The following is a 23582-nucleotide window of genomic DNA, read 5'->3' on the forward strand; positions in this document are numbered from 1 at the left end:
GTGGGCACTGTTGCTGCCAGATTGCATTGCTCTTTTGTTCCCCCTCGTCTTTCTGGAAAGGGCTGCCGGTGTTAAAGAGGAGATGCCGCGGAGGCCATTGTAATAAATGCCACTTGTAAATTGCGGAGTGGAATTATACAGCGTGCAGATGGATCCATACGCCTGAGCAAAACGTGGCCAAAAAACCGGGAGCGATAATTAAGACTTAGGGGGTGAATGACAGAGCCATTTGTGACGACGGAATATGGCGTCTCCCAGCTCTCTGGGAAACAGAAGGGCTCGGAGAGGCTCGGTGTCACAAAACATTACCCACACAGCTGTTGGCTTTATGAGCAGCAATGGTGTACTCCCTTCCTCCCTCCCTCTCATCCTCATCTACTCTCTATCTCTTTCTACCACCACCAACATGCACACACACACACACACACACACACACACACACACACACACACACACACACACACACACCCCTCTCCCCTCGGTCACCACACAGTAGTGCTATTCTTTTCCAATTTTGTGCCCTTTTAAAACAACCAATCCTTTCCTCCCCCAAACACCGCCACCAACACCTCCTCCATCCACCGCTACCCTGTTCACCTTCTTCGCCTCTCCCCACCATCCTTGGCATCTCTGAGGGACCAAACAAGGACTTGTACTCCATCATTCATATCCAGGCAAGAAGATGAGGAGGAGGAGGAGGAGGAGGCACTCCGCATGCACACAAATATAGAGTAACACCCAGGCTGAAAATTCAATAAAAGCACTGACACTGACAGTGCTTGGTACTGTTTTGAATGGGCGTATGAGCTTACTGGGGCTCTGGGCTGACTGTAAAGTAGGAAAATCGAATTCTGTTGTTTCTTATTTTTCTCTTCTTTTGTTAAAAAAGCAAAAAACATGTTTGTATGCAATCCCTGCGCTCGCAGTGTCCGCACGAGTCCTGTTGGTAGGCTTCAAGAATCATGTCCGCACTTTGTTCATACTGTAGCATGTTTCAAGCATATCTATTCAAAAATAATTAGACACGGGTTCCGTTGCACTCCTGGGATTTGACTACACCTGCACAACAAGGGCAGCCACACTGTCATGTAATCCCAAATACCTCTTTTGTTTTTGTGTCACTGCATAAATTGTCGCTGGGTCTCCGGCAAGACCACGACCAAGAGAAACTCCTGTGCATTTATCCTACTTGGCGAATAAAGTGATTCTGATTCTGATGTGTCCCCCAAACTCTGCCCTCTAGTCTCGCTCTCTCTCTTAAGTCCATCTATCTCTCTGCCTGGCTGGCCAGCCTGTCTTCTGGTTTCGTCTACCTCTTTGTCTCTGTCCCGGGGGCCTCCACAGCGTGCAGAGTAGCCTGCGAAGTCTTAACTCAAACGAGACCCCTTCGCGCCCCGTTAAACCACCGACCTTCTCTGTCACTCCTGTCGCCCGCTGCTGCCGACGACGGGGGCCTGAGCTGCAAGCTAAGAGACCCTGAGCTCAATAAAAGTGTGGGTGATTAAACAACTCCCTGTAATTGCTCCTTTTGTGCAGGAATCAAACGGTCACGCTTATTATGGAGGCAGAAGAGAGGGAGGCTGGGAGCAGTCACTTCCGCCGAGGGCCAGACACCCTCACTGACCCTCTGCCCTCCCGTCACTACTCCTTTATCTGACCAAACAACCACTGCGTGGTGTGTGTGTGTGTGTGTGTGTGTGTGTGTGTGTGTGTGTGTGTGTGTGTTACCTGCACGTGTGCTTATGTGCTGTGTGTATGTGCCAGTGTGTATGTTAAGTATGCAAACAAAGCCGTCGAAACAAAGGCAGAGCAGAATAACACCAGAGCTCCCCTCAGTGGTCAGAAACTGAACTACACATGAATACTGGTTGGACCGAGGCGATTTGCAGTTGTGTGCTGCCAGCCAGCTGGCTTTGGTAATGGGGGGACAAAGCCAAACCAGGGGGCCGTGTCCAACATGAGGGCCGGGTTTCAGAGATCATAGTTACACGCGAACCATACACATCCTCTGCTAGTCACGCACATATATACAGATATCACTACAAGGGCCCAGCCGCCGGCCCCATCAAATGGGTCAGCTTCTAAAAGGGAGGGGCCCAATTACCGGAGCCACAAATACACACATAAAGTGTTTTTCAAGGGTCCATGAGTGCCTCAGCTTCCCTATGATTAATGCCCACTCTCTACACACCCAGCACTTGTCGTACACACAGGCAGGGCCTCCTGTGCCAAAACACCCATCAGACTGGACTTCTGCACCAGAGTTGCAATGAGCTGTGCTGAAAGGGGATAGCTTTCTGTGGTCAGAGAGAGGAGGGAAACAGACATGGGGGGGGGGGAGTGAGCATTCGGTTGGTCAACGACTACTAGTGATCAGCTCTCTTTGAAGTGGAAGCACACCCTTTAATATTTTAATAAAGAAAGATTAGATTTAAAGAAATCAATAAAAACCTGAATGAATTTGTGATGCAGTAAATTTCAAACATTTAGATGTAATTTTAGAAAGCCAAAGTTCTGCAGTATTTGTCAGTGTATTGGCCTCTCCTGAACCACTTCCTCCTCAACTAAATCAATTACTTTTGAAAGGAAAGTCAGTTTGAATGGAGACGGTGATTCAGAAGAACATTAGATTCTGGTGTTATGTTTCTTTCACTTCATTTTTTGTTGTTGTTAATCAGCAACAGCAATGGTGTGGTGCACAATAGTACACAGTTTAACTTGTGAAGAGTAACTTGAATTATAATGAAGTGACCAGTTATTTAATAAATTGTATTAGTAGATGTGTTTTGTTTTGTTTCCCCACCCTGAGACTGCAGAGGAAAAGTAGCTGTGAGATTAATGATCTCTACCAGAAAAAATTAATTAACCCATAGCCGCAAATTTTTGTGGGTGGTAAATACATAAGATGCTCAGTTTTATGTAATTTCTCCAGTGAGTACTACGCCTCTCCTTTAAATTCCCTTTTGCACATATGTGTATTTAAAACAGCAGAAAAGGGACTATTTTGTGTTTAGTGTTTCTTTGAGCACTCTGTATGTCAGCATGATGGTAATCTATAACTATTATTTAGCTTATTTTAGTTATTTCTTTGTCATTGGGAAACATTAATGTATTATACTTTAACAAAACAATCAATATCAATATTGTGTTAAAGGTGAGTAACATGCTTTGTGACACACACACTAAGCAGGTCAATTATATTTGTATCAATAACGATTACATTTTTTCAAATGCAGATCATAATGGCTCCATGAACAAAAGCGATGATTGAAGATAATTGATTTATGTCACCATATGAACCTTGTGATTCACATGGAAGAGGTGAATGAACCTTTATTGTACAAAACATTATAATGACTCTATTATAGCCTTGACCTTGTCAAGTAAGTATAGGTGAGAGTTATAAATATTGAAGAAAAAGTTTGGTTTGATCTTTAGACTAGGTTTCAAAGAGAACAGGGGACTCAGGTGGTCTGTATGGTGATGGAGTAATGGTGCCCCCTTCTGCCTAAAACCAGCACAAAACCTCAGCAACAACAGACTTTTCCATTGTTTATGGTCACACTGTTTTCCACAGAGATATCAAAGAAAATGACACTGTATGTAAAACTGTGCAAAATCAGGCTTTATTCTTTTCTTTTTTTTTCCCTGCATCACTGCATTTCATCTTCATCATAATCCCCATCATCTTTGAAAACATTACTCACCAGAGACAGACAGCGAGAGGATAGAATCTCAAAGAGACTCACTGCTCAAAACCTCTTGGCAAAAACAGGCATCAGCTATTAGCAGAGTCCCGCAGCACCATGGGTCAGCTGTACATGTCCATCTCTCTCTGGACAATACATTTCAACAGGGTCTCCAATGTCCTTATTTACAATTTGTTTATTTTCAGGCCCTCAGAGTCCATTCAGTCGTCAGCAGTTCAGTTCCAGGAGACAATGAAAGCCCATCTTAGTACAGACATAGTAAAGATGTTGGATATTATAGTCTTGCTGACTCCATAAATATGTTCTTTTCTCACCTCTTTTCCTCCACTACCCTAGTGCAGGTCCAAGGACAGTCTATTTCTCCAGTTTAGGCAAAATGTTGAATAAGTGCAATGTCTAGTATAATGTCAAGAAAATACAAAGCCACACGTACATACATACATACATACATACATACAGTACATGACTAACTGATAAACTGGATTAGCTATACAAGGTTGCCATTTTCCAAGGTGAAACCAGAGTTGCACATGAATGCACCTCTATAACATCCAGCGTGATGTGAGCTCACCTGGACGGGATACTGCCTGTAAATAGTTTGGGAAAATTGTCCATGATTTTCTGTACAGTGGATTTTGTGAGTGAATCTACAGTAGTTGTCACTGTAATTCATACACAATATTTTAAAATGAGGTATCCACCACCGGATTTTTTTTCACTTAAAAAATGATGTTACATGACAGATTATGGTAGTTCTTGAAGATAGAACATGAGTACCTGATGTGGCATGTTCACAGATTTAACCAAATCCAAACTGTTTTGTTTTTTTTCAGCCCGTGATAGGAATAGTTATAATTTCATCCATATATTTATATTGCTGTTGTTGAGGGGTAAACCTGACAGCCTCAGTATGACAAGTTCAAAGTTTTAACCATCACACAGTATTCAATGCCAAACCAAACCATACACTCAAAGCAACTGTTTTGTTGTTGTTTAAAAACCTGCAAATCCCATGAGTCTCCAACATATGTGCACAGACAGAACCTTGAAAGAGCTGTAGTTGATGAAAATGACAAAATCGAATATATTTTTTTGTAATTATGGAGTGAAGGCAACAGAAGGAACAGAGGCTATCCTCAGCACCAAACCAACGAATCAAAATCACCTAGAAGCGGCAAAAATCTCGTGAGTTGGGTGTTAATTCTCAGTGGGATCAGGATTATTGTCAGCCCTTTTAATATTGCAGGCCTTCATTTCCTAAAATGCTAATTGCAAAATAGATTTTTAAGGAAAGAACCCTTGTTCTCATGAAACCAGCAATGTGACACTTTTGTCCTCTCAAATATTCTTTTATTAACCAGCTGATATTTAGGGGCTGTAAAGTAAAAAAAAAAAAAAAAAAAAAGCATCATCGATCTGAACTGTCTTAATTCCGCAATGAAAAATAATTATAATGTTAATTGCTGGATTTTTACATAACGTTATCAAAAACAAAGTGCTTATAGTGTATGTGACTTGAGCTCAAGCCACACCTCGCTTATTGGATTCTGGGAGCTTCATCCCGTGGACAAGGACAAAACGACAGAGCAATGCCCCTCAGATAACCATGTCACAGACCTTAATTCATGTCATTAGTCAAAGAATATTGAATCATCTGATGAGAGATAATGACTTTGCAAACACAATAAGAGAACAAACTTCAATGTGCATGTAAATCCATCACTTTTTTTTGCCACAAAGCGATCTATTATCAATTGGAATGATTTTTTTTTTTTTTTTTTTTTTTTTTTTTTTTTACTATTAATTCACAAGGACAAATGAGAAATGGAGATAATTAGTCCTAGGGATCAGTAAAAGTGACACAGAAAAGGAGAAAGCCTCGTCAACCCAGGGTCAGAAAAATGTGTGTTTGTGACTTCCTTTTTTCTTTATCTGTGTTCTGTAAATGTCCCGAACTAAGAAAAGCAGGTTAAACCTAACTCAAGGTTAAATGAACATGTAATGTGTCACAATTTGGAGAAGAGGAACAAAGGAGAGAAGACCAGAACAAAAACGACTTCAGAAATAATGTGCTCAAGAGCTCCCCCATCCTTGAGTATCAGGCCTGAGGACAGCTCACCCAAACATTCGCTCTAACTGTCTGCCTGCGGGCCTCCACCAGAGGACGTATGGATCCAAGCACAGCTGGTGGTCCTCCATTAGCTGGAGTAGATCTGGGTCCCAATCACACGCATGATCTCCTTCTGCACCTTAGGCTCCTGGGTGTTGATGTTGGCATCTCCTACCTGGCCATCCTCATACCTGCATATATACAGGACATTTTATACTTCTGTTAAACAAGTTTTAACACCTTGTCCTGCTCATTTCCCCTCTCTTTCTATGTTTCTATGTTACCGTATTACTATTTGGTGGTACAAGGGGCCAGTTTAATGATAAAAGTTGATTCTTATCTGATGTTAAAGTCTTTATCCAGAATACATTTGATCAACAGATGAAAAAAGTAACCTTTCCATAGACAACCTAGCTTCTGTTAGATGAAGGAAGTGAATAACTGTGATTTTATGCGAGGCGTTGTTGAGTCTGACACAACAAATCTTCATGCTTTTATTCTAACAACATCATCCATTTGTTCATGCTGAAAAACACAGCCACACACACAGCACAAGTTCAGGGTTCAATTATATTTAGCAGTGATTTCAGTTTGCAGCCCATCTCAAAACCTAATTTCCAACTCAGAGGACGGCAGCGAACATGATAATAGACTTTGCCATCTGGTGAAAGGAAAGCATCAGACTCTGAGTCTCTGACCTGAGAGGAACTCAGTTTAGTGGAATGGTAGCACCACTCAACCAGAATGTATTCACTGCTAATTTAAAATGATAATGCGTGATAAGGGACGACTGTAGTGTGTTCCATAATTCTTCATTAAATCACCCTCATCATGTGCAGTCAGTTTAGCAGGTAGAAAATAATCAACATGAGTGATGAACTATGCATTTTTAGCGTGATAATGATTGTAATATGTGCTGCCTGGTTGCTATGCCAACTCCTTTTTGTAATTACACGTTAATTCTGTGGAAATGATCAAGTGATGGGAATACTTACACAAAAAAGAAGCGAGTACAGACGTGGTCGGATACCGGACACACCCAGATGTTACCGTGTTTCTGCAGATCCTTAGATGTGATTACTGTTCAGAGAGAGATGCAGGTTTCACCAAAGGGACAACATTAGAAATAGTAGTTTGTATTTACTGTACTTTCTTGGTATTCTATTATTATTATTATTATTGGCTGTTGTTTTTGGGAATTACACAATACAACATAATTCCCAATGCAGCTTAAGGGCTTAAACTCGATTATTATCACAAGTGATGCTCTTCATTTCTTCACTTTTGTTGTTTTCTCCCGCAATGACAATGATGATCATATTATGATAATTGCTATGACTTTTATAAGTATGATTGCACATTAATACACTGGTCGCATTACCCCGTTTTATTTACACTATCATGGCGTTTTAATGAAATTTCTCTTCTATTACACTTTTGTTTGGTAATGTTTTCCAAATAAAAAAAAGAGAGATTGTACTGACTAAAAGATTTACTTGATGTCACATTCTTTTTTGTTTCAATGTGTGTTTACTTAGATATCGATATAGTAATTGAATAGACTAATGCCACAAATTCACTATGTTTAAAAATGCATTATACCTTCTGCATGTTATTACCTTCACAAAGAGCGATGCAGTTCAAATTTCGACTCTGAAGAAACCTTGATTGTATTGGACGGCTCTGTTGAAAAAGATACAGAAGTTAGTTAGTAGCTACAGTTAAGACAATGATCTCACTGATGTATCCAGAGGACCCCTGTAACACTCATAATGAACACTGAAACTGCACAGTGTGTGATAGTCAGCAGGGGATTGTGATTACAATAAATGTTTGAGGGGACAAGACAATTGGACATTTGTTCTGCCTTTTGAGCAGCAGCCCTCATCTACAAATATGTGTTCATTTCTCTTTGTTCTAGTTCTCTGCCCCTTTATTTGCATGTTTTCTTAATGGGTAGCTCAAATCTGTATTTACGTTGCCCAACTATCTTTTGAAAAAATATGGCATAGCATTTTTTTTCTATAAATACAACACACAAGAGGATCCAGTATGTCCCTTACCTGCGGTATGGTGTTCATACGGTTGTAACGCTGCACTAGTTCATCTTTGGTGGGCATGCGGTGCTGTCCTTTTCCCATTCCTGCAACAAGCAGCACACAGCCAGCAAACAACCTTCAATCAGAGTGATCTTACTTTACGTTATTCAAGCTGTGAAAAACCTCCCTCTAGTGGTCTTGAACTCCTTGTACAGGAAAATCATCATCCATGGGCACAACCTTCATATGAAGGTTATTGGTCCAAAATCTGACCAAATACATGCTACAGAAAAAAGAAATCTCAGCACTCAGTATTAAACACAAAGAGAATGTGGCAAATAGAGCTGTCATCCTTTTGTATTATTCAGAAAATAATTTGAAATACTTTAGACTTTACCATTAGCTCTGATAATTTGTGCCATCTTCAGCTTAATGCTTGGAAAAGAAGGTTCAAACCAAGTGGATTTAATTCCAAAACTTCATGAAGATGGTTAATAGTCCAGGTGGTCACCATTGGCCATCTGGGGACCTGATGTCCCCATAACCCCCACTAACTCCTATCAGACTACCGTTGTATGACCTGAAGTTGAACCTCTCGATTTGCGTTCCAGTGGAAATACATGGGGATGTAAAGACCAGTCAAAAGATGTAGTTTAAACGTCTTTACACCCCCACCCCAAAAGAGAAAACCATATCAAAAGCCAACAAAGTAACACACACAAATCCACTGATAGCCCTATTTTATACAGCCACAACATAAAGTATGGTATGGCAGGTGGCACACAAGCTCAGAGGCCCGAGGCCCAGCACCCAAAATGGAGACATAGCACAGTGCAGCACAACAGGATAGCATGGAAAGCTCCCACATGTGAAAATGGAGTGTTCAAGAATGATAATCATACAAACACAGAGGGTGCTCGGTGAACGTGGTGGAAAAAGCGAGAAGGGGGGCCGGTGGAGGTCTGAGTGGTGAGGAATGAGCTGTTCCTACCTGAGTATCCAAAAGATATGCTGGAGATGGGGCTCAGATAGATGCCCTTTCCATATGCTGCCCCATGCAGCTTGGGTTTGAAAAGAGCAGGAAGGAAGGAAGGGTCACTGAGCAGTTGCACAGGACAACCTTATATACACACACACGGATGTACCCACACGTACAGCGCATTTCATACCAAACCTACTGTAGTTAAATCAGAGAAACGTCTACGAGTCATTGTTTTTTATGTTTCTGACACAGTTCAGCTGGCAAACCGCATCAACTGAGCATACTAAACACACCCACGCACACACGGGAAAATCCAAAGGGTGGACAGTGGATAGCAAAGAGCCAAAGAAAGAAAACATAGTTCAATTATTCCAGGGATCTGAAACAGCTCCTATAATGGACACACCTTTAAACGTTGTACAACATAACGCATTCCAGTAGAGATCATCTGATGCTCTCCAATTTTGTGAGGGAAATTTGGGCATAAAATATTCAAGCAAAGCTCACATGACAAACGAGACGTAGACGTGAGATGAGTGGCGGCACGAAAGTAAAGATAAAGAAAGTATGAGGATGACTGATGGTGAGGCTTCACACAAGAATGTCCGTCACGAGGAAAACAAAAGGACCAAAGGTGTAACAAGTGTTCATGAGCCGCATTAAAACCAGAGGAAAAAAAATAAGAGGAAGAACAAAGAGCAACTGGAGGGAAACGGAGGTCAGGACGAGGCACATCTGGAAGAAATGAAAAGGAACAATAGACAAGAGGTTTTGTGTGATGGCTGGAGCCAGACTCAGTCGTCCTCCTCCTCCTCCTGTGAAACACAATGACAGGAAGGGTGTCAATGCTCAAGGTGAAACAGAGAGGAGAAGGGGGTGGCAGACAAGCACCGAGTCGAGATCAAAGATGGAGAGTTCAAAAAGTTGGAGAAGAAAGACGGCATAAATGAAACACATCAGCATGATAGAGCAGTCATGGTCGACGTGAACGATTCAAAGATCCTTGAGATTTCAGATGTAATTGTGTTTCATCTATTTTCAGGACATGCCGGTGTATCTCCCAGCAGTCATTATCGGCCATATTGTGCAAATGAGACAATTCTCTGCTCTTTACGGCTCAACTCTTCTTTCTCTTACAGACCTGGGTTACAACCTTGGCAGAACAATATAATGATATAGGTGGATGCAGAAATTAATAAAACAGGAATATATTTAGTCTTTCTTCTTCTTTTCTTGAATTTATCTGTATGATCCTTATGTGCTGAATTGTTCCACCCTGGTTTTGTGATTTTAGTTATTACTTGTCCCAGAATAGATGATAAGTGGTGCCAGTTACTAACCTTCAGTAGAAGCCCCTATTCACCCCGAGGAAGGCTGTACTCACTACCACAGAGCTTGTCCTTTGCATACTTCAGCTTCAGACCTAGCCTACTCAGTGCTCTAGTTGGTTGACCCCTACAGGGCACACAGGCAGCCTCCTGACATCACAGCTGACACCACAGGGCCCCTCCCTATGCTCCACAACAGGAAGGGACGTGCTGTCTGCTGGAGGCCGACACTGGCCGGGGAAATCTCCCAGTGTGCCCTGCTCGCTAATATGCCAATTGCAAAGCTGATGAAAGGGAAGCTGGCATCCATTAACTGCAAAAATGAATCAGCCGGACAGCGAGCCTGCTCTGTGCGAGAGCAGGTTTACTGTCCGAGAGGTGATGCATCGTAAGTTCCAGCCAACTGCCAGGGTTACGTACCTGCAGTTTGGTATAAGAGGCATTGACTAGTCCATTTCTCAGAACAGAGTGCCAGTTCTCTATATGGGAACCACTAGAGCAAGTGTAGAGAGAGGGAGAGATAAGGAAGAGAAGATAAAACAAGGTGCTGGGTGAATATAAACAGCCTGGATCTCAGTGATGGGTAGTGGCTCGATCCATGCTGTTCAACAATGTTGGAAAAAAAATAGATGTTGGTGTTTTTCCACCCTTGTCTTGGTAAAATATGTTTGTTTTTTTTGTTTTTTAAATACTAACAATAATATCTTCAATACTAACAGTTTTTATTATTTTAGTGTTGTTGCTGCTATCCATTTTAAATTGATATTTACTCAATAATTTACCAAAATATTCACCATCATGTTATATTTGCTGTATATGATCATGTCATGGTTTGTTACTAATTTGTAAAAACTTGAAAGAATTTGCTATACTAGCTTTACATGCTTTTGTTTTTAGCATTACAGTATTGTGTAAGATCCACAACTTCAATTCATGGAGAGAGAAGATACAAGTTCTATGCTGCCAAGCACAAAGGAGCTGCTGTCGTCGTCTATTTATACCACTTGTGCAAGGATGTTCAAGGGCATTGTGTTACATCATCACAGTCCTCCAAAATCATATCATTTAATATTTAGAAATAGAGTATTAAGAGATGCAGATCAAAGATGACAGCTTATCATTGCTGCCTTTCAGCACAGAGCGGGTTATTTGACTGCACCTCCCAGTGCAGGTGTCTGGACTGAAAAAAAAAACACAGCAGTGTCATGAGTGATGTTATTTTTAACCAGTTTGGAAGCGGTATTAAGTCCTCGTTCCCACACTTTCAAGCTGACACACATAGAAAAGTTCTTAATTTCACTTATCAAATAGTTCTGTGTCAAATTTTCCAGCTTGTCATTAAACGTGTATTTATGCTTTGTTTGTTTCTATTTATATCAATTCAAAAAAAGGTGTCAGCCAGGCTAAATTAGATTTTTGGCTTTTTCTCCCGAGGATGATTAAATTTGTAGTTTTGACCAGCAGAAAGAGAGAGTGTTAGCACTGTTTGTGCATTAGTTGTACCCTGCAAGTGCCCAGATGGGTTCGTGTGCATCTAAAATATTCAGCTATATTCAGTCCCATCTGCTACAGTACAAATCTCTATCTCACAGATATTGCTGGCTCAGTGTGCTGGCTAAGAAAGGTGGTTTCTCCGTCCAAGAGAATGGCCACCGCTCTGTGCTGTTGTTTGTTATGGTTCCATTAAAATCTGCTTGAGTGGCCCCTTCATCCGCAACATAATGACCAGGTGTTACACTGAGACATGTTTGACAGTGTACTGCTCCAATGCTAAATGATGCATGCATTTCAGTGACTATGATTTGATATCAATTATTAACAGAAATCCACAAGCTTCGCAATATAATAGCCACAAATTGTTTTCAGTTTTTTTTTAAAAGGGCCTAAATTATTTGAATTCATAAGCCTTACAAGCTGCAAGCTTTTAAAGTCATGAATGGAAAACATAGTGTTTTGTTTGTATGGAAACCATGTAAGGTAATGGCAGGTGTAACTCACTGGAAGGCGAAGGTGCTGCCGTAGAGCTTCTTGGCAGTGCGAAAACGAGCTTCCTTGGCTGGGGGGCTGCTGAGCAGCAGGAACTGGTGGGAGGTGTGCATGAATTTCAGTTGCTATCACAATGAGATCACAAGGAAAAGTGAGAGCGAGAGATAGACAGACAGACAAAGAGTGAGTACAAACCGTTGAATTACACAACATAACATTAAAAAAACTGATGAATAAAGGAGACTTGAGGCGATGTTGCTCTGGTTTCCTACCCTACTGAGAGGCAGCTTGACGATATGAGACCTGTTACTGGAAATAATCCTGCAGGAACACAGAGAACAGATAAAAAATAATATATACATGTGTAATACATTGTAACATAATTTAATGTATCCAGCATTATGCTTGAACCATAATAGGCCTTTTTTCACAGCAGACATTTGATAAAATGGGGACAACACAACATTAATGATTGCACAATTCCATGACAGTGAGTCAGCATGCAGAGCTACAGACACCAAAGCAGCAAAACAAACTTCAGGCATCATTAACTGTCTTATTTACACCTGAGCTTTTCTTACTCTGACAAGTCAAAGTGTCTTCCCTGAAAAAGGTCAGCCTTTTGGCATGAGCTCATGAGCATTATTGTGCTGCCTGCCCAAACCATTTACTGAATATAGTAGGTTTAACACGCTCTCCACTGATTTTTTTTTTTTTTTTTTTCGTTTGTTTATTTAGGTCCCTGTTAGCATTTTGCATCGCAGCAGCTATTCTGATGAGTGGTACGAAGCCAAATTCTGTTAACATACAAAGCAGAGTAAATCCATTTTTGGACCAGATCCTCTCCACTCACCACTGTAGCAGGGGATGGGCCAAAGGGTCCAGTTTGTCCATCTGTTTCTTGATCTCCAGATATGAACCCTGGAAAAATCACACATGCATGTGCTGCTTTCAGATTTTTTTTGTCGCAAAACCAAATGAGCAAGTGCTTAGATTCATACTTATGACGCCAAAAATATATTATTAGTATAATAGTATAGATGTAGCACAGCCACAGTCACAGTCACAGACAAAAATAAATCCCCACCCATGCAACTCATACACGACAGTCTGCTAAATAAAGGCCTGTGTAATGGACATTGTCAGTCAGTCCTTGATAAATGTACTACTGTGGCCCTCCTTTCCCTCCCCCCTCCTCGTTGTACCTGGGTCATTTCCCGGATGGACATAACGCTATCCAGTGCTTTCTGCAGTCTTTCATAATTCTTCTTCTGTGTTCATTCGTTGAGCAGAACATCCATCGTATGCAGCGAGAGAGGGAACAACATACAGAAGTCTAAAATCACTTGAAGATGTAACGGTTTGCTAAATTAAACATGCATGTTATTAGAAAAAAATATATAAAATCTAAACCATTTCAATCATATTTTCTAGTTTGTTCTGACAGCAGCAGTTGTTTAGTAGAGAACGCGTTGTGATTTTCAACTGAAATGTCATCTTGAATTAAATCTGAGTGTTGATGTGGTTGGTAATTATCATTTCGAGCAGAGAGGATGCTGACCTTTGGGTTGAAGGCCAGAGTCTTGGGGTCATTGGGATCAACGACTGATGGGTAGGGCTCAAAGATGATGCTCTTACGGGGAGACTCAAGAGCAGCTCGACACATAGCTACAAGTAAGTCCACCACCTGAGAAGAGAAAAATTCTATATTTACATTTCATGCATTTAGCTGATGTTGTCATTGACTCATTTTGATGCTTTTGTTGACGGAGGAACCTGTCTCAGTTCCAATAACACATATAAACCACAGATAATCAGAAATGAACATCAACATGATGATCTTTGTGGGTTTTTTTTCCTACTTATAAGTTATACTTGTATTTCTTAAATCTAAAGACCCCAAAGAAATGTTAGGATAATAGGGGTAATTTTTGGGAAAACAATGAATTTTATCAGAAATCTTTCATATACTATCTGTTATATTGTTCTCACCTCTGCTCCAGTGGCCACTTCCTCTGCAGCTCCTGACATCACCCCCAGCGTGTAGAAGGAGAACACACACAGCTCCCTGGTGCACACAGCGGGCTGCGTGAACACACATGGACAAAGACGGCTGAAACTACACCCATTTCGGTCTATACTACAACACAACAAAAAGTACATCCATTCACACACGGTCTTCTCTCTCGCTCACTCCAGTGTTGGAAAATCCATTTACAGAGAGAGAAAAGAATTCACATAGATCACGCTGCAAGCTTTATTAATTTATATTTTCACTGGTTTAAAAAAAGTTTACAAATATGTATGATAAATATATCTATGTAACTATGTAATAAATCGATGTTTCTCTTTTTTGTCTCTGATACCTTCAGCATGGATCCATTCTGAAAGACGTGCTGTTCGTCACAGACCACGCAGTACTCGTTAAGTGTGGGGATCCGCTGTTCTGAATACTTCATTATCTGTTTGGAGAAAAGCACAGTGGTGTTCCCAGTTATAACTCCCCCCTCATGCACCGCCATATACAGGAATAAGTACTACTTTGGCACAATTGTTACAATTTGTCGCAGCAATTTCAGATGGTTAAATCTGCTGTGGAGCCCAGCCAGCAGCTACACAATCTCCTATATAAACAGCTAATACAAAAGACAGATTGTGCCTTTATTGTTACTTAAATACACAGAAATCTTAATATAACATTGATAAAGTTTCAAGGAGACATTTGTAAATGACTCACCAGATACTGTATACTATTCATACTGTACTTCTAAACAATCACAGGATAGCTATTTGCTCTGTAAGTACACACATATTCTTCTTAAAAACAGCCTAATAACCCAGACAGGGTGTATAAGTGCCTTCATAAGTGGACTCGTATTTCATTGAGATCTAACCTGCACTAAGAAGCCATACTCCAAGGTAGGGATGTTCTTGCAGTGGCCGCCCGCCTGGGATGAGAAAAACAATTCAATCAGCTGCCTCGTGGTAATCTGCGCTGGGGCCCTGGCCGCCGGGACAGCCACAGTCTGATGAGTCAAGTGAAGACAAAGCATTATGGGAAAGGGCGCATCAGCCATGTTACGGTAAGGGTGGGGAAAGGCTCAGGTGGGAACAGTGCAGGTGGCGGGTGACTGAGAAGAGGGTCAGAGTGGATCACAGTGGATTAAAACAGAAAAAAGAACCACTATACAGTGCCTTAAGAACATTTTAATATTCACATTTTGTAGTATTGTCGGTGAGCACCTTTTTACGGCATTATTAGTTTCGTACATGAGCACTGTTTCAAGTAAATGTAAGCAATGTAAAGCTGAGAGCCTCAGAGTTGTGACATAAACACTGCATTAAAGATTATGTCAAAGACAAATAAGGGTGACAAAAAGGGGATTTTGTGAATTTACTCAAATTTCTAACTAAAAGGTGTTTTGGAATTTGTGTGCTGATTTGTCCAAACTGGCACTGACCTGGCTATTTGGTGGATAGCTGAAAAGCTCCCCTTTAGGGTTCTTCATGGTACATGAGATGGAGCGGTTCATCAGGCGTGTCACTCTTAGCTCAGGGACACTCAGCTTCCCTTTTAAAACTGTGTCTTGGATCAGAGGAAAACTTGGAGACCTGGCAAAAAAAAAAAAAAAACACTATGTGCATCACTGAAAATCAACCAGGTTAGGACATGCTACAGTTGTCATGGTCCAAGTGTTTGTAAGAGAAGGAAAACAGCAGAAAGTATTTAGCTCTAAAGGCTAAATCATACATTTTGTATTTACTGTGAAGTTGCTATGAACTGCAATATTTTTACATGGTCAGTAACTGAGTAATTTTATACTGACATTTGTTGAAGAAAAAGACACTCTGCTCTTGTCACTCATTCTTCACTAACGGCATAGAATCACTCAGACAACTAAAATCTGTTTAAATAGGAGCTCCCAAGTCACTAACAGTTAAAATACAAGAGTCAGTGCTCACTTCTGCTATTGCTCTCAGTACATTATCCATGTACCGTCTTGACATGAGACTCCTGTCAAGTCGTGACGATGTCAAGACAGCATAGTCGTTAGTGAAGCTGGCCTCCATCAAGTGCGCCGGGATTCAGTCCCTGCGCACCCATAACTGTCCAAGCAATTCTCAGTCAGACAGAAGCCGAGAAGAGCAGTACCCCCGGAGGGAGAATTGGTTGAGTTTGTCAAATTTTGAATTTAAGTCCATCTGCACAATGCTATGTCAGAGCTTTCTTTCCCCTGCTTGTCTTCTTTGCTAAAGTTCACCTTTTTCAGATTTCACAGAGTATTTTTATCACTTTCGTATCGAGTTTCTGGTAAAGACAATTGCAGTGCTATACATTATGAAGCTTTTGTGATCTAGATTCAGATTGAGTAAAATAACCTGGTGTGCAAAATTCTGTATATCGGGAACCCTAAAACTATATAATTTATCATTTAAAATTAAAGCGCAAAGATGTGTGTGATAGAATTTTTATGTCCTCTGTCGCAAATACAATAATTACTAACCAGATAAAAATGACTCACTAATTACTCTACAGCTGTTATTTTCATAAAACATTTGTACTTGTAAAAAGGGATTTTCAATAAAATGCAGAAATAGAAAACAGATCTGCTTTCGCATCAGCCTAAATGCATCCATACCAGTTATTAGATACTGTCAGTATATTGCATTCCCACCACTGTATTATGTCAGAATATCATGAAACATACACAAACAGGCACATTTGTTCATTTGGAAATATGACAAATCATGACTTAAAACTTAGTCTGGATTGTATTGTCAGTTCCTGGTTGTGTAAATGCTTTGAAGGAGATACAGACTGAGAGAGAGACCTACTTGGGGATTGGGGAGAAGATGCTGAGCCCGGCGCGGAACTTCTTGATGGTTCCTCCAGCTTTGAACCAGCTGTGCCTCTTCTCCTGCTGGGCCTTGAGGAACTCATTACTGAGGTGCTTCCACTGCTGTGAGGTGAACGTACTCAGGATCCTGCCATGTTACATAATGGGAGAGTCAGAAAGGCAGAAATGTGAGTGAACCTGGTACTTTTAATAGAAAACTGTGATTAAATAATGAAATCTAGGATGTGACATTTCATTATAAATACTGAAGGTGCCAAATAGGATTGATCACAGCACTTACTTTTTGAGCTGCAGGCCTAGGCTGAAACCTTCTTTATTTGAGGGCTGGAACACTTCTACTGACGGCTCTGAATGAAGATGACAAACATTATTACACGCTGTGCAGATACACACAGACTCTTTGTTTCACTCTCCCTCTTGTGTAGCACATATTGTACTCACCTCCCACGCTCAGTGAGTGGCACAAATACATAAAGTCCCTCCCAGAAAACCAACATCCCCACTGACATCTTTACTCACCAGGTCCGTCGAGGTACTGAGAAAGAGAAAAGCGCAGTCTCAGAATAATGGGCTCTGTTCTGATAACTTTCCAAGCTGTTGCAACCTCCTCCTGAGTCAGACACACATATACACACATACACACAAATATACAGAGTTAGCATCCTAATTAGGGCCATTTCTCATTACATAAATAAATTATGAGTACACGATGCATTATAAATGATGTGTTACTTTGCAAAATGTCAACGTTAGAATAGTAATGGGCAAAGTAGAACGAGGCGTTTGCAGTGAGAGGAGAGTGCTGACTCACATCTAAGAAACCGATGTTAATATGAAGATCGATGTCCACGTCATCAATGGTCCCATACTCCCTGTTCAGAGACACAACAACAGATACAGTTAGTTTGTCATGAGAAATGTAACACATTATACTCAAGCACCTTTCAACTCATTATTCCCCGAGGGAGAAAAACAAAGGTTATTTTTTTTCACGTATTGACAAACAGTGCCAAGTCAAACAAGATTTAATCTTAACATCCCTTTGTTGTTTATGTCAAGATTTCTCAGGTTACCTTGAATGTGTGTGTATGTGTGTGTCTGTGTGTCTGTGCTGTACCTGACAGAGACAGCACTGTCAGTGTAGATATCTTTTACTGCTTCAATATCTGCATCCAGTTGAGGGTGGCGGTATAGGTCAGCGGCACAGCTCCCCTGCAACAAGCAGCACTGGTCACAGTTATAGCAGTGAATGAATTCTCAATGGTTCCCAGCCTTTGTTGTCAGACATACACCCACACATACCCCACAGTCCCATCACAAACAATTAAATACTCTTTACTGACAGCACCTGTTATAAAAAAAAAATGTGTTCATTTGAATCTTCAAATCATTTAAACTGGATCCTATTTAACACAATTAAGTACATAAAAGATGATACTGTTGTAGATCGCAAACAATGAAACATGTAGTACTAGTGGCAAAAGCTAAAGGTTTCAACCAGAAACCAATTACTATTAGCCATTTATTTTAATTAAATATTCATCAATTTTAACTGTTTGATTATTTCTAGCTTTTCACAGCTTTGAGTCAACATTGAGGTCATTTTGTGCAAGCAAAAACAATCATAGTTTGAAATGTATTCATTTCTAAAAAATGTACACAATGGCATTGTATTTGAATGAGGTGAGTTTATCTGAACAAGATTTCAAAGAATGATCGGTAATTTTTATATTACAAAAATAAAGGTTATATGTGTTCTGTGGTTAGCCCTACATATTTGATATTTGCCACAAAGAGTCTCTTTCCAGTATTAATAATAATAGCTGAGTGTCATACATGTTCCTGGTGTCTAGACTTGAAGTCAGACTCTCATTTCCTCAGCTCAGAGTGTGTAGAACAGATCCCACACTTTGGTCCTTATCTTCACAACACTGCTTTCATGTTCTCTGACTGCACTGAAATGAGCTTTACGTCCCAGACTGGATTTACATTTCAATCAGAAGACTTGGAAGATAACGGTAAAAAAAAGGATAACTAACAGATTAAGATCTTGTGTGGAAGTGAAGCAATGGACTTTAAGAGATGAGATGATACATTAGAAATGAAGTTGACTGCCACTTGGAATTGATGTTAAAGGTTGCACAGGATGAAAAGAATAGAAAACAATATTGTGATTTGTAATTTGAGAGAAAATAATACATTTCCATAACTTCTACTGCATTTTAGAGGTCAATTTCACATTAGTAAGTTTGTAAAAAATCATATTTGAGAATTCAAAACCCTCATAAAACAATGACACGTCCTCCTGCACATGAATTAAAATGTTCTCCTTGCTACCAGCGAGGCACTAATGAAAATGTCAGTAGCTGGCCCATCTGTTCTGCACTACCACAGAAAATATCTCAACAACTATTCACCACATTGCCATGATATTTGGCCTGAATATTCATAATCCCCAACAGAAACGATTCCAAATGATTTATGTGACCCATGTCTGGCGCCACTATGAGGTCAAACATTCTTCTTGACAAAACACTGTGACAGTATCCTGAAAACAAGTCGGTGGATTTCTGTGAAGGTGTGAAAGTAGCAGTGGTTATTCATGCCTGATAGAAGATGAATAATGCTGCTGGTAAGTTTTCCTTTGTTGCCAATTAGGCTAAATACCAGTAAAAATGTACTGTGCCAAAATACCTCACAATGTAATTGTTAGATTGTTGTTGGGTTTGATAAACACTCAATTTTAACAACCCCATAGGCTTTTCTATCGCACCACCCTCAGGTGTTAAACTTTATAGTTTGATCCCTACAACTAGTAAGGCTCTAAACATAACAAGAGGCTCAAAATATGCTGCTCTGTCCAACATTTTCTCACTGGGTGGAATAAACAATACAGCCTATATGGGCTGTTAGCTTTAGACTTTGTAAAAAAACAAAAATTGCTTTTCATGCTACCAACACATTAAAGCAGTGGAACATGTTAGTCAGAAGCATAATTTTGTTTTTAGTTTGTTGGGGACATTTTTTTTAATAATATTATGAGTACAAAAATAATTTCAACCAATCAGTTTGAGGTTACTGTAATATTTGTTTTAATATAATGGGATGGCATTGTTTTGAAATGAAAAAGATAACATAGAGACACAACCGACTAGTACGAGTACTGAAAACACTGTCAATATCCTGACAACACCAGATTCAACAGAGAAGTAACAGTGTCTGCTGTACCTGAATGCCATAGAGGAACTGCTCCGATTCGTTCTCCCCGTCCGACTCCTCGTCTGTCCAACACTGGCCTTTGATGTCCTGTGGGCCCACACATTGTGAAAAGGCCATTATAGTGGAGCGGAAAGAAAATGCAACCTCTTTCTATCATCCTTTCATCTTACATCTCCCTATTTAGCCTTCCGTTCAATGGCTTCAAAACACTGCTTTATATAGCATCTCACAGGGAGAGACGAAGAGGCACGATTTATTTCCAAAAGACAGGATATTCTCTGAATTCAGCCCTCAAAAGATTACTCAACTGTCAATGAAAAGGATGACTTCACAAAAATATATTGTAACCATGTCTCTTGTCATTTCCAGCAAAGCCTGAAACGCAGAGGTCTAACTGAATAAAGTGGCAGTATTTGTGTTATTTAATATATTTAGATTAAACCAATATAATATCTAAATTTCTATTGAAAGTCTGCACTTTAATAAGTAGCCACAGCTATGTAATTTAATTTAATTTAGAACTTATGAAATCTTCAATAAAAGCATGAATATCTGACACAGCTTAATCGTATGCAGTGATTACGCCAATAGGATCCCAGCTGTCTTACCATTGGGTCTGCTGTTCATAGGGCTCTCTCAGACAGGTTTGGGCCTTTGACTACTGTCAACCATTTCAGCCTATTTCTAGGTGGAAGGAACGAGAACAGAAAACTCAGAGAGCTTTGACGGACCGCCTCTCTTCCTCGCGCTCCTCAGAATAACACAACCTTGGAAGAATGGAAAAATGTAATTCAGTAAGGGAAGAAAACATGAAACAAAGAGGCCGTTGCCAGTAATGCCATGCTTTGTAAACGGTGCCCTCCTCCTCTATTCTTTAAATCGTCTGCTCTTCACCTTGCCATGTATCCTAGCAACAGCCATCTCTGCCTCCTTTCAGAGTGGCATTAATCACTGTGGAGAGAATGTGTGGGAGATATGTGCTGTACGTTCAGTACCCAGGACGTCTCCATGTCTTTGTTTTGTATTTTTTATCCCGGAACTCAATCTATTAATATCAAAGCGCCAGAGGTTGGCGCACCTTTAAAGACGCACAGCCAAAAACGGCCCATCTACTGTTGTCAGCTTGCTGATTTTTTTTAATTACTATTCTGTGCCTAATATATAAACACAAAGACAAATTTGAATTGGCACATCATTTCCTGTGTTACCATAAGAAAACCGACGGCTACAAGGTGTTAAGAAAAGTAACTTAAATATTAGAAAATATTGACTGTGTCTAAAGGAATAGTTACAACTGTCATAATGAAGACAAAAAAAAAAATAATCGATATAATCCAGACTTAAAAATAAAGTAAAACTAAATAAGAAGACAAATTGCAAGTGTAAACAACATCACAGACATGACAGAGGCAACAGTAGACTTTGTATTTTCCAGAGGCCCAGCACTACTTATGTTCGACATGCTAACAATGAGTATTCTTATATACTGGTGAACATCATACTAAAATAATAAAGGATTTTACAATATAGGATGTGTGCGAACAAAGACTGGATGGCAGCGTAGCTTAGCACTACAAGACAGAATGCCTAACAAAAGAGACATGCATGAAGGAGTCTATGTTATACTGTATATAGGTCAGTATAATTAGAGGAACACCAATTCTTAATTTGTTACTTTGCTTGTTGCACTGGCTCGGCTATTTTCTACATAAATACTTGTGACACTGTGTTTTTGTTTTCCTCATTATGAATATTTTTCCTTTTTTTGTGTGAGTGTGTCATAATCTGGTTCCTTTCTTGTCTAAAAACCATCCTCCCCGACATCAACTGCATCCTATTAGCACTGCTCTCCGGTCCAAACCACATCTTCTTCCTCAGCTCCTGCCCTTTTCTCTGTATGCCTGCTGCCCTGCTATGTCCTCAACCCTGCTAGCATCTACATCCACCCCCCTCCTCCCACTCACCACCATTCCCATAGCATCAGTCGTCTCACATACCAATAGAGTCACCGACAAACCAAGCTCACCCTCCCCACATCCACCACCACCGTCGCCGTTCCTCCTTCTGATAACTATTTAGCACAAACACAGATGCAGTCAGGCGGATTTTCCCCTCCCCCCACGCTCTGCACCCCTACCCCATCCATCCACACTTACCTCCACAGAGGATGGAGACTCGGATGCTGTCCTTGCTTCAGCTGCTCCCCCTCTTAAAGGGCACACCTGCCTCTCTCTCTCTCGTTAGCCGTTTTCCACTGAAATGATAGATGACAATAAGCCCATTAAAATACGGTCGTAGATGAACCAGAGCCTCAACCTTCCAATTCTAAAGTGTCTGCGTCTCGATGCTTGTGGTGTGAGTCTGCGAGCAAGCCAGCTGGTGTGTGTGAGTCTGTGTGTTTATCTATTGCAGATCTCTGCTCTTACTGCTGTCTTATATTTTGCCTGACAACACTGAGGGGTCTGAGCATGCTCAGTAAGACTAGGCAAGCCTGTCATGTGACCTGCAGCTGACTGCACTGCTGCTGAGAAATAAGAGGAAAAAATGGCTGTGCTCTTTATGAGCATCTGCCCGTGTGTTTGTGCGTGTGTGTGTGTGGTTGCATAAATCAGTGTCTAATAATGTGCCATTGTGCTTTGGAAGCAGCTTCTGTTTGATATTTAAGTGTCCAGTGTCTTCTCTAAATTTATTCAAAAAGAAAAAAAAAAGCTACATTTGAGCTTTATACCATGGATATCATTAATAATCATACCTAATGTATCTACACCACACTGTGCCATGTGACACAATGGTTATAGGCCTTTTGGCTTTACAGTCTTTATCCTCATTACCTTAAGGTATCTACTCAAGAACTGACCTAATGAATGGACAGATTATTGAACAGGTGTTAGGCCAACTGTCTGGCCAATGTGTGGCTGGAGTCGTGAGAGGAAGAGAAAATTAATATCTTATAAGACATTTATTTGGCACACATTAATAAAAAAATATAGGGCCTTGAGCACAACTGTATAATATAAATATAGGAGACACAGCTTAATATTATGTCATAGTTGTTTCATTAGTTGCCTGGTACTTTCCTTGTGAAGCTAAGCAGTGACGACACGATATGTTCAGATTGTGACATAAATCTTTTAGATTGCTGTTCTGCAGTTTTGTTCCATTTTCAACACAATCTGATTTCTAAAACTGAAACATAATTGCAACATACTTCTTCTTTGGTGGAAATAATAATAAAAAAATTCAGGTATGTTTAATTGGGTCAGTTTATAAAATTGAATACTTCACAAGTCATACAAAATTAAAACATTTTGACATTTTGCACTATGGATGTGTGTCTCATTTTGAAATA

At 40.3% G+C, this 23582-nt stretch overlaps 1 protein-coding gene across 10 annotated transcripts; it reads right to left on the reverse strand.

Annotated features, from left to right (window-relative positions):
- Positions 1-3604: 3604 nt before the first annotated feature.
- On the reverse strand, positions 3605-22671 carry LOC138213451 (protein mono-ADP-ribosyltransferase PARP6). Of its 10 annotated transcripts, none has more exons than XM_069174577.1 (23): positions 22390-22671; positions 20842-20917; positions 20243-20320; positions 18132-18241; positions 17826-17886; positions 17534-17624; positions 17295-17361; positions 16992-17141; positions 15617-15767; positions 15050-15181; positions 14522-14617; positions 14148-14240; positions 13717-13842; positions 13361-13426; positions 13009-13076; positions 12428-12476; positions 12168-12280; positions 10590-10662; positions 8851-8920; positions 7884-7963; positions 7440-7503; positions 6816-6900; positions 3605-6011 (listed from the first exon to the last, which is right to left on the reverse strand). In XM_069174577.1, exons 2-23 carry the CDS (start codon positions 20842-20844, stop codon positions 5909-5911), a joined length of 1929 nt encoding a protein of 642 aa, XP_069030678.1. In that variant the 5' UTR covers positions 20845-20917; positions 22390-22671; the 3' UTR covers positions 3605-5908. The 10 variants fall into 10 exon arrangements, with proteins under 10 accessions (XP_069030678.1, XP_069030687.1, XP_069030681.1 ...); XM_069174586.1 differs by having other exon boundaries at positions 15050-15103; positions 18132-18226; positions 20842-21000; XM_069174580.1 differs by having other exon boundaries at positions 18132-18226; positions 20842-21000.
- Positions 22672-23582: the final 911 nt, after the last annotated feature.

Source organism: Embiotoca jacksoni, unplaced genomic scaffold, assembly GCF_022577435.1.
Source record: "Embiotoca jacksoni isolate LCO1_2020_lvr unplaced genomic scaffold, fEmbJac1.0.p SCAF_6, whole genome shotgun sequence".
In the NCBI taxonomy this organism is placed as follows: domain Eukaryota; kingdom Metazoa; phylum Chordata; class Actinopteri; family Embiotocidae; genus Embiotoca; species Embiotoca jacksoni.

Bases quoted from the DNA above. Each gene is read 5' to 3' on its own strand.
- LOC138213451 (XM_069174575.1), bottom strand. From the start codon at position 20,350: ATGGCCTTTTCACAATGTGTGGGCCCACAGGACATCAAAGGCCAGTGT. The intron at 17,142-17,294 runs GTAAGTGCTGTG...GTAACATGGCAG, and splicing joins CTAGGCCTGCAGCTCAAAAA to GATCCTGAGTACGTTCACCT. The intron at 6,012-6,815 runs GTAAGTATTCCC...GTATATATGCAG, and splicing joins TGTACTCGCTTCTTTTTTGT to GTATGAGGATGGCCAGGTAG.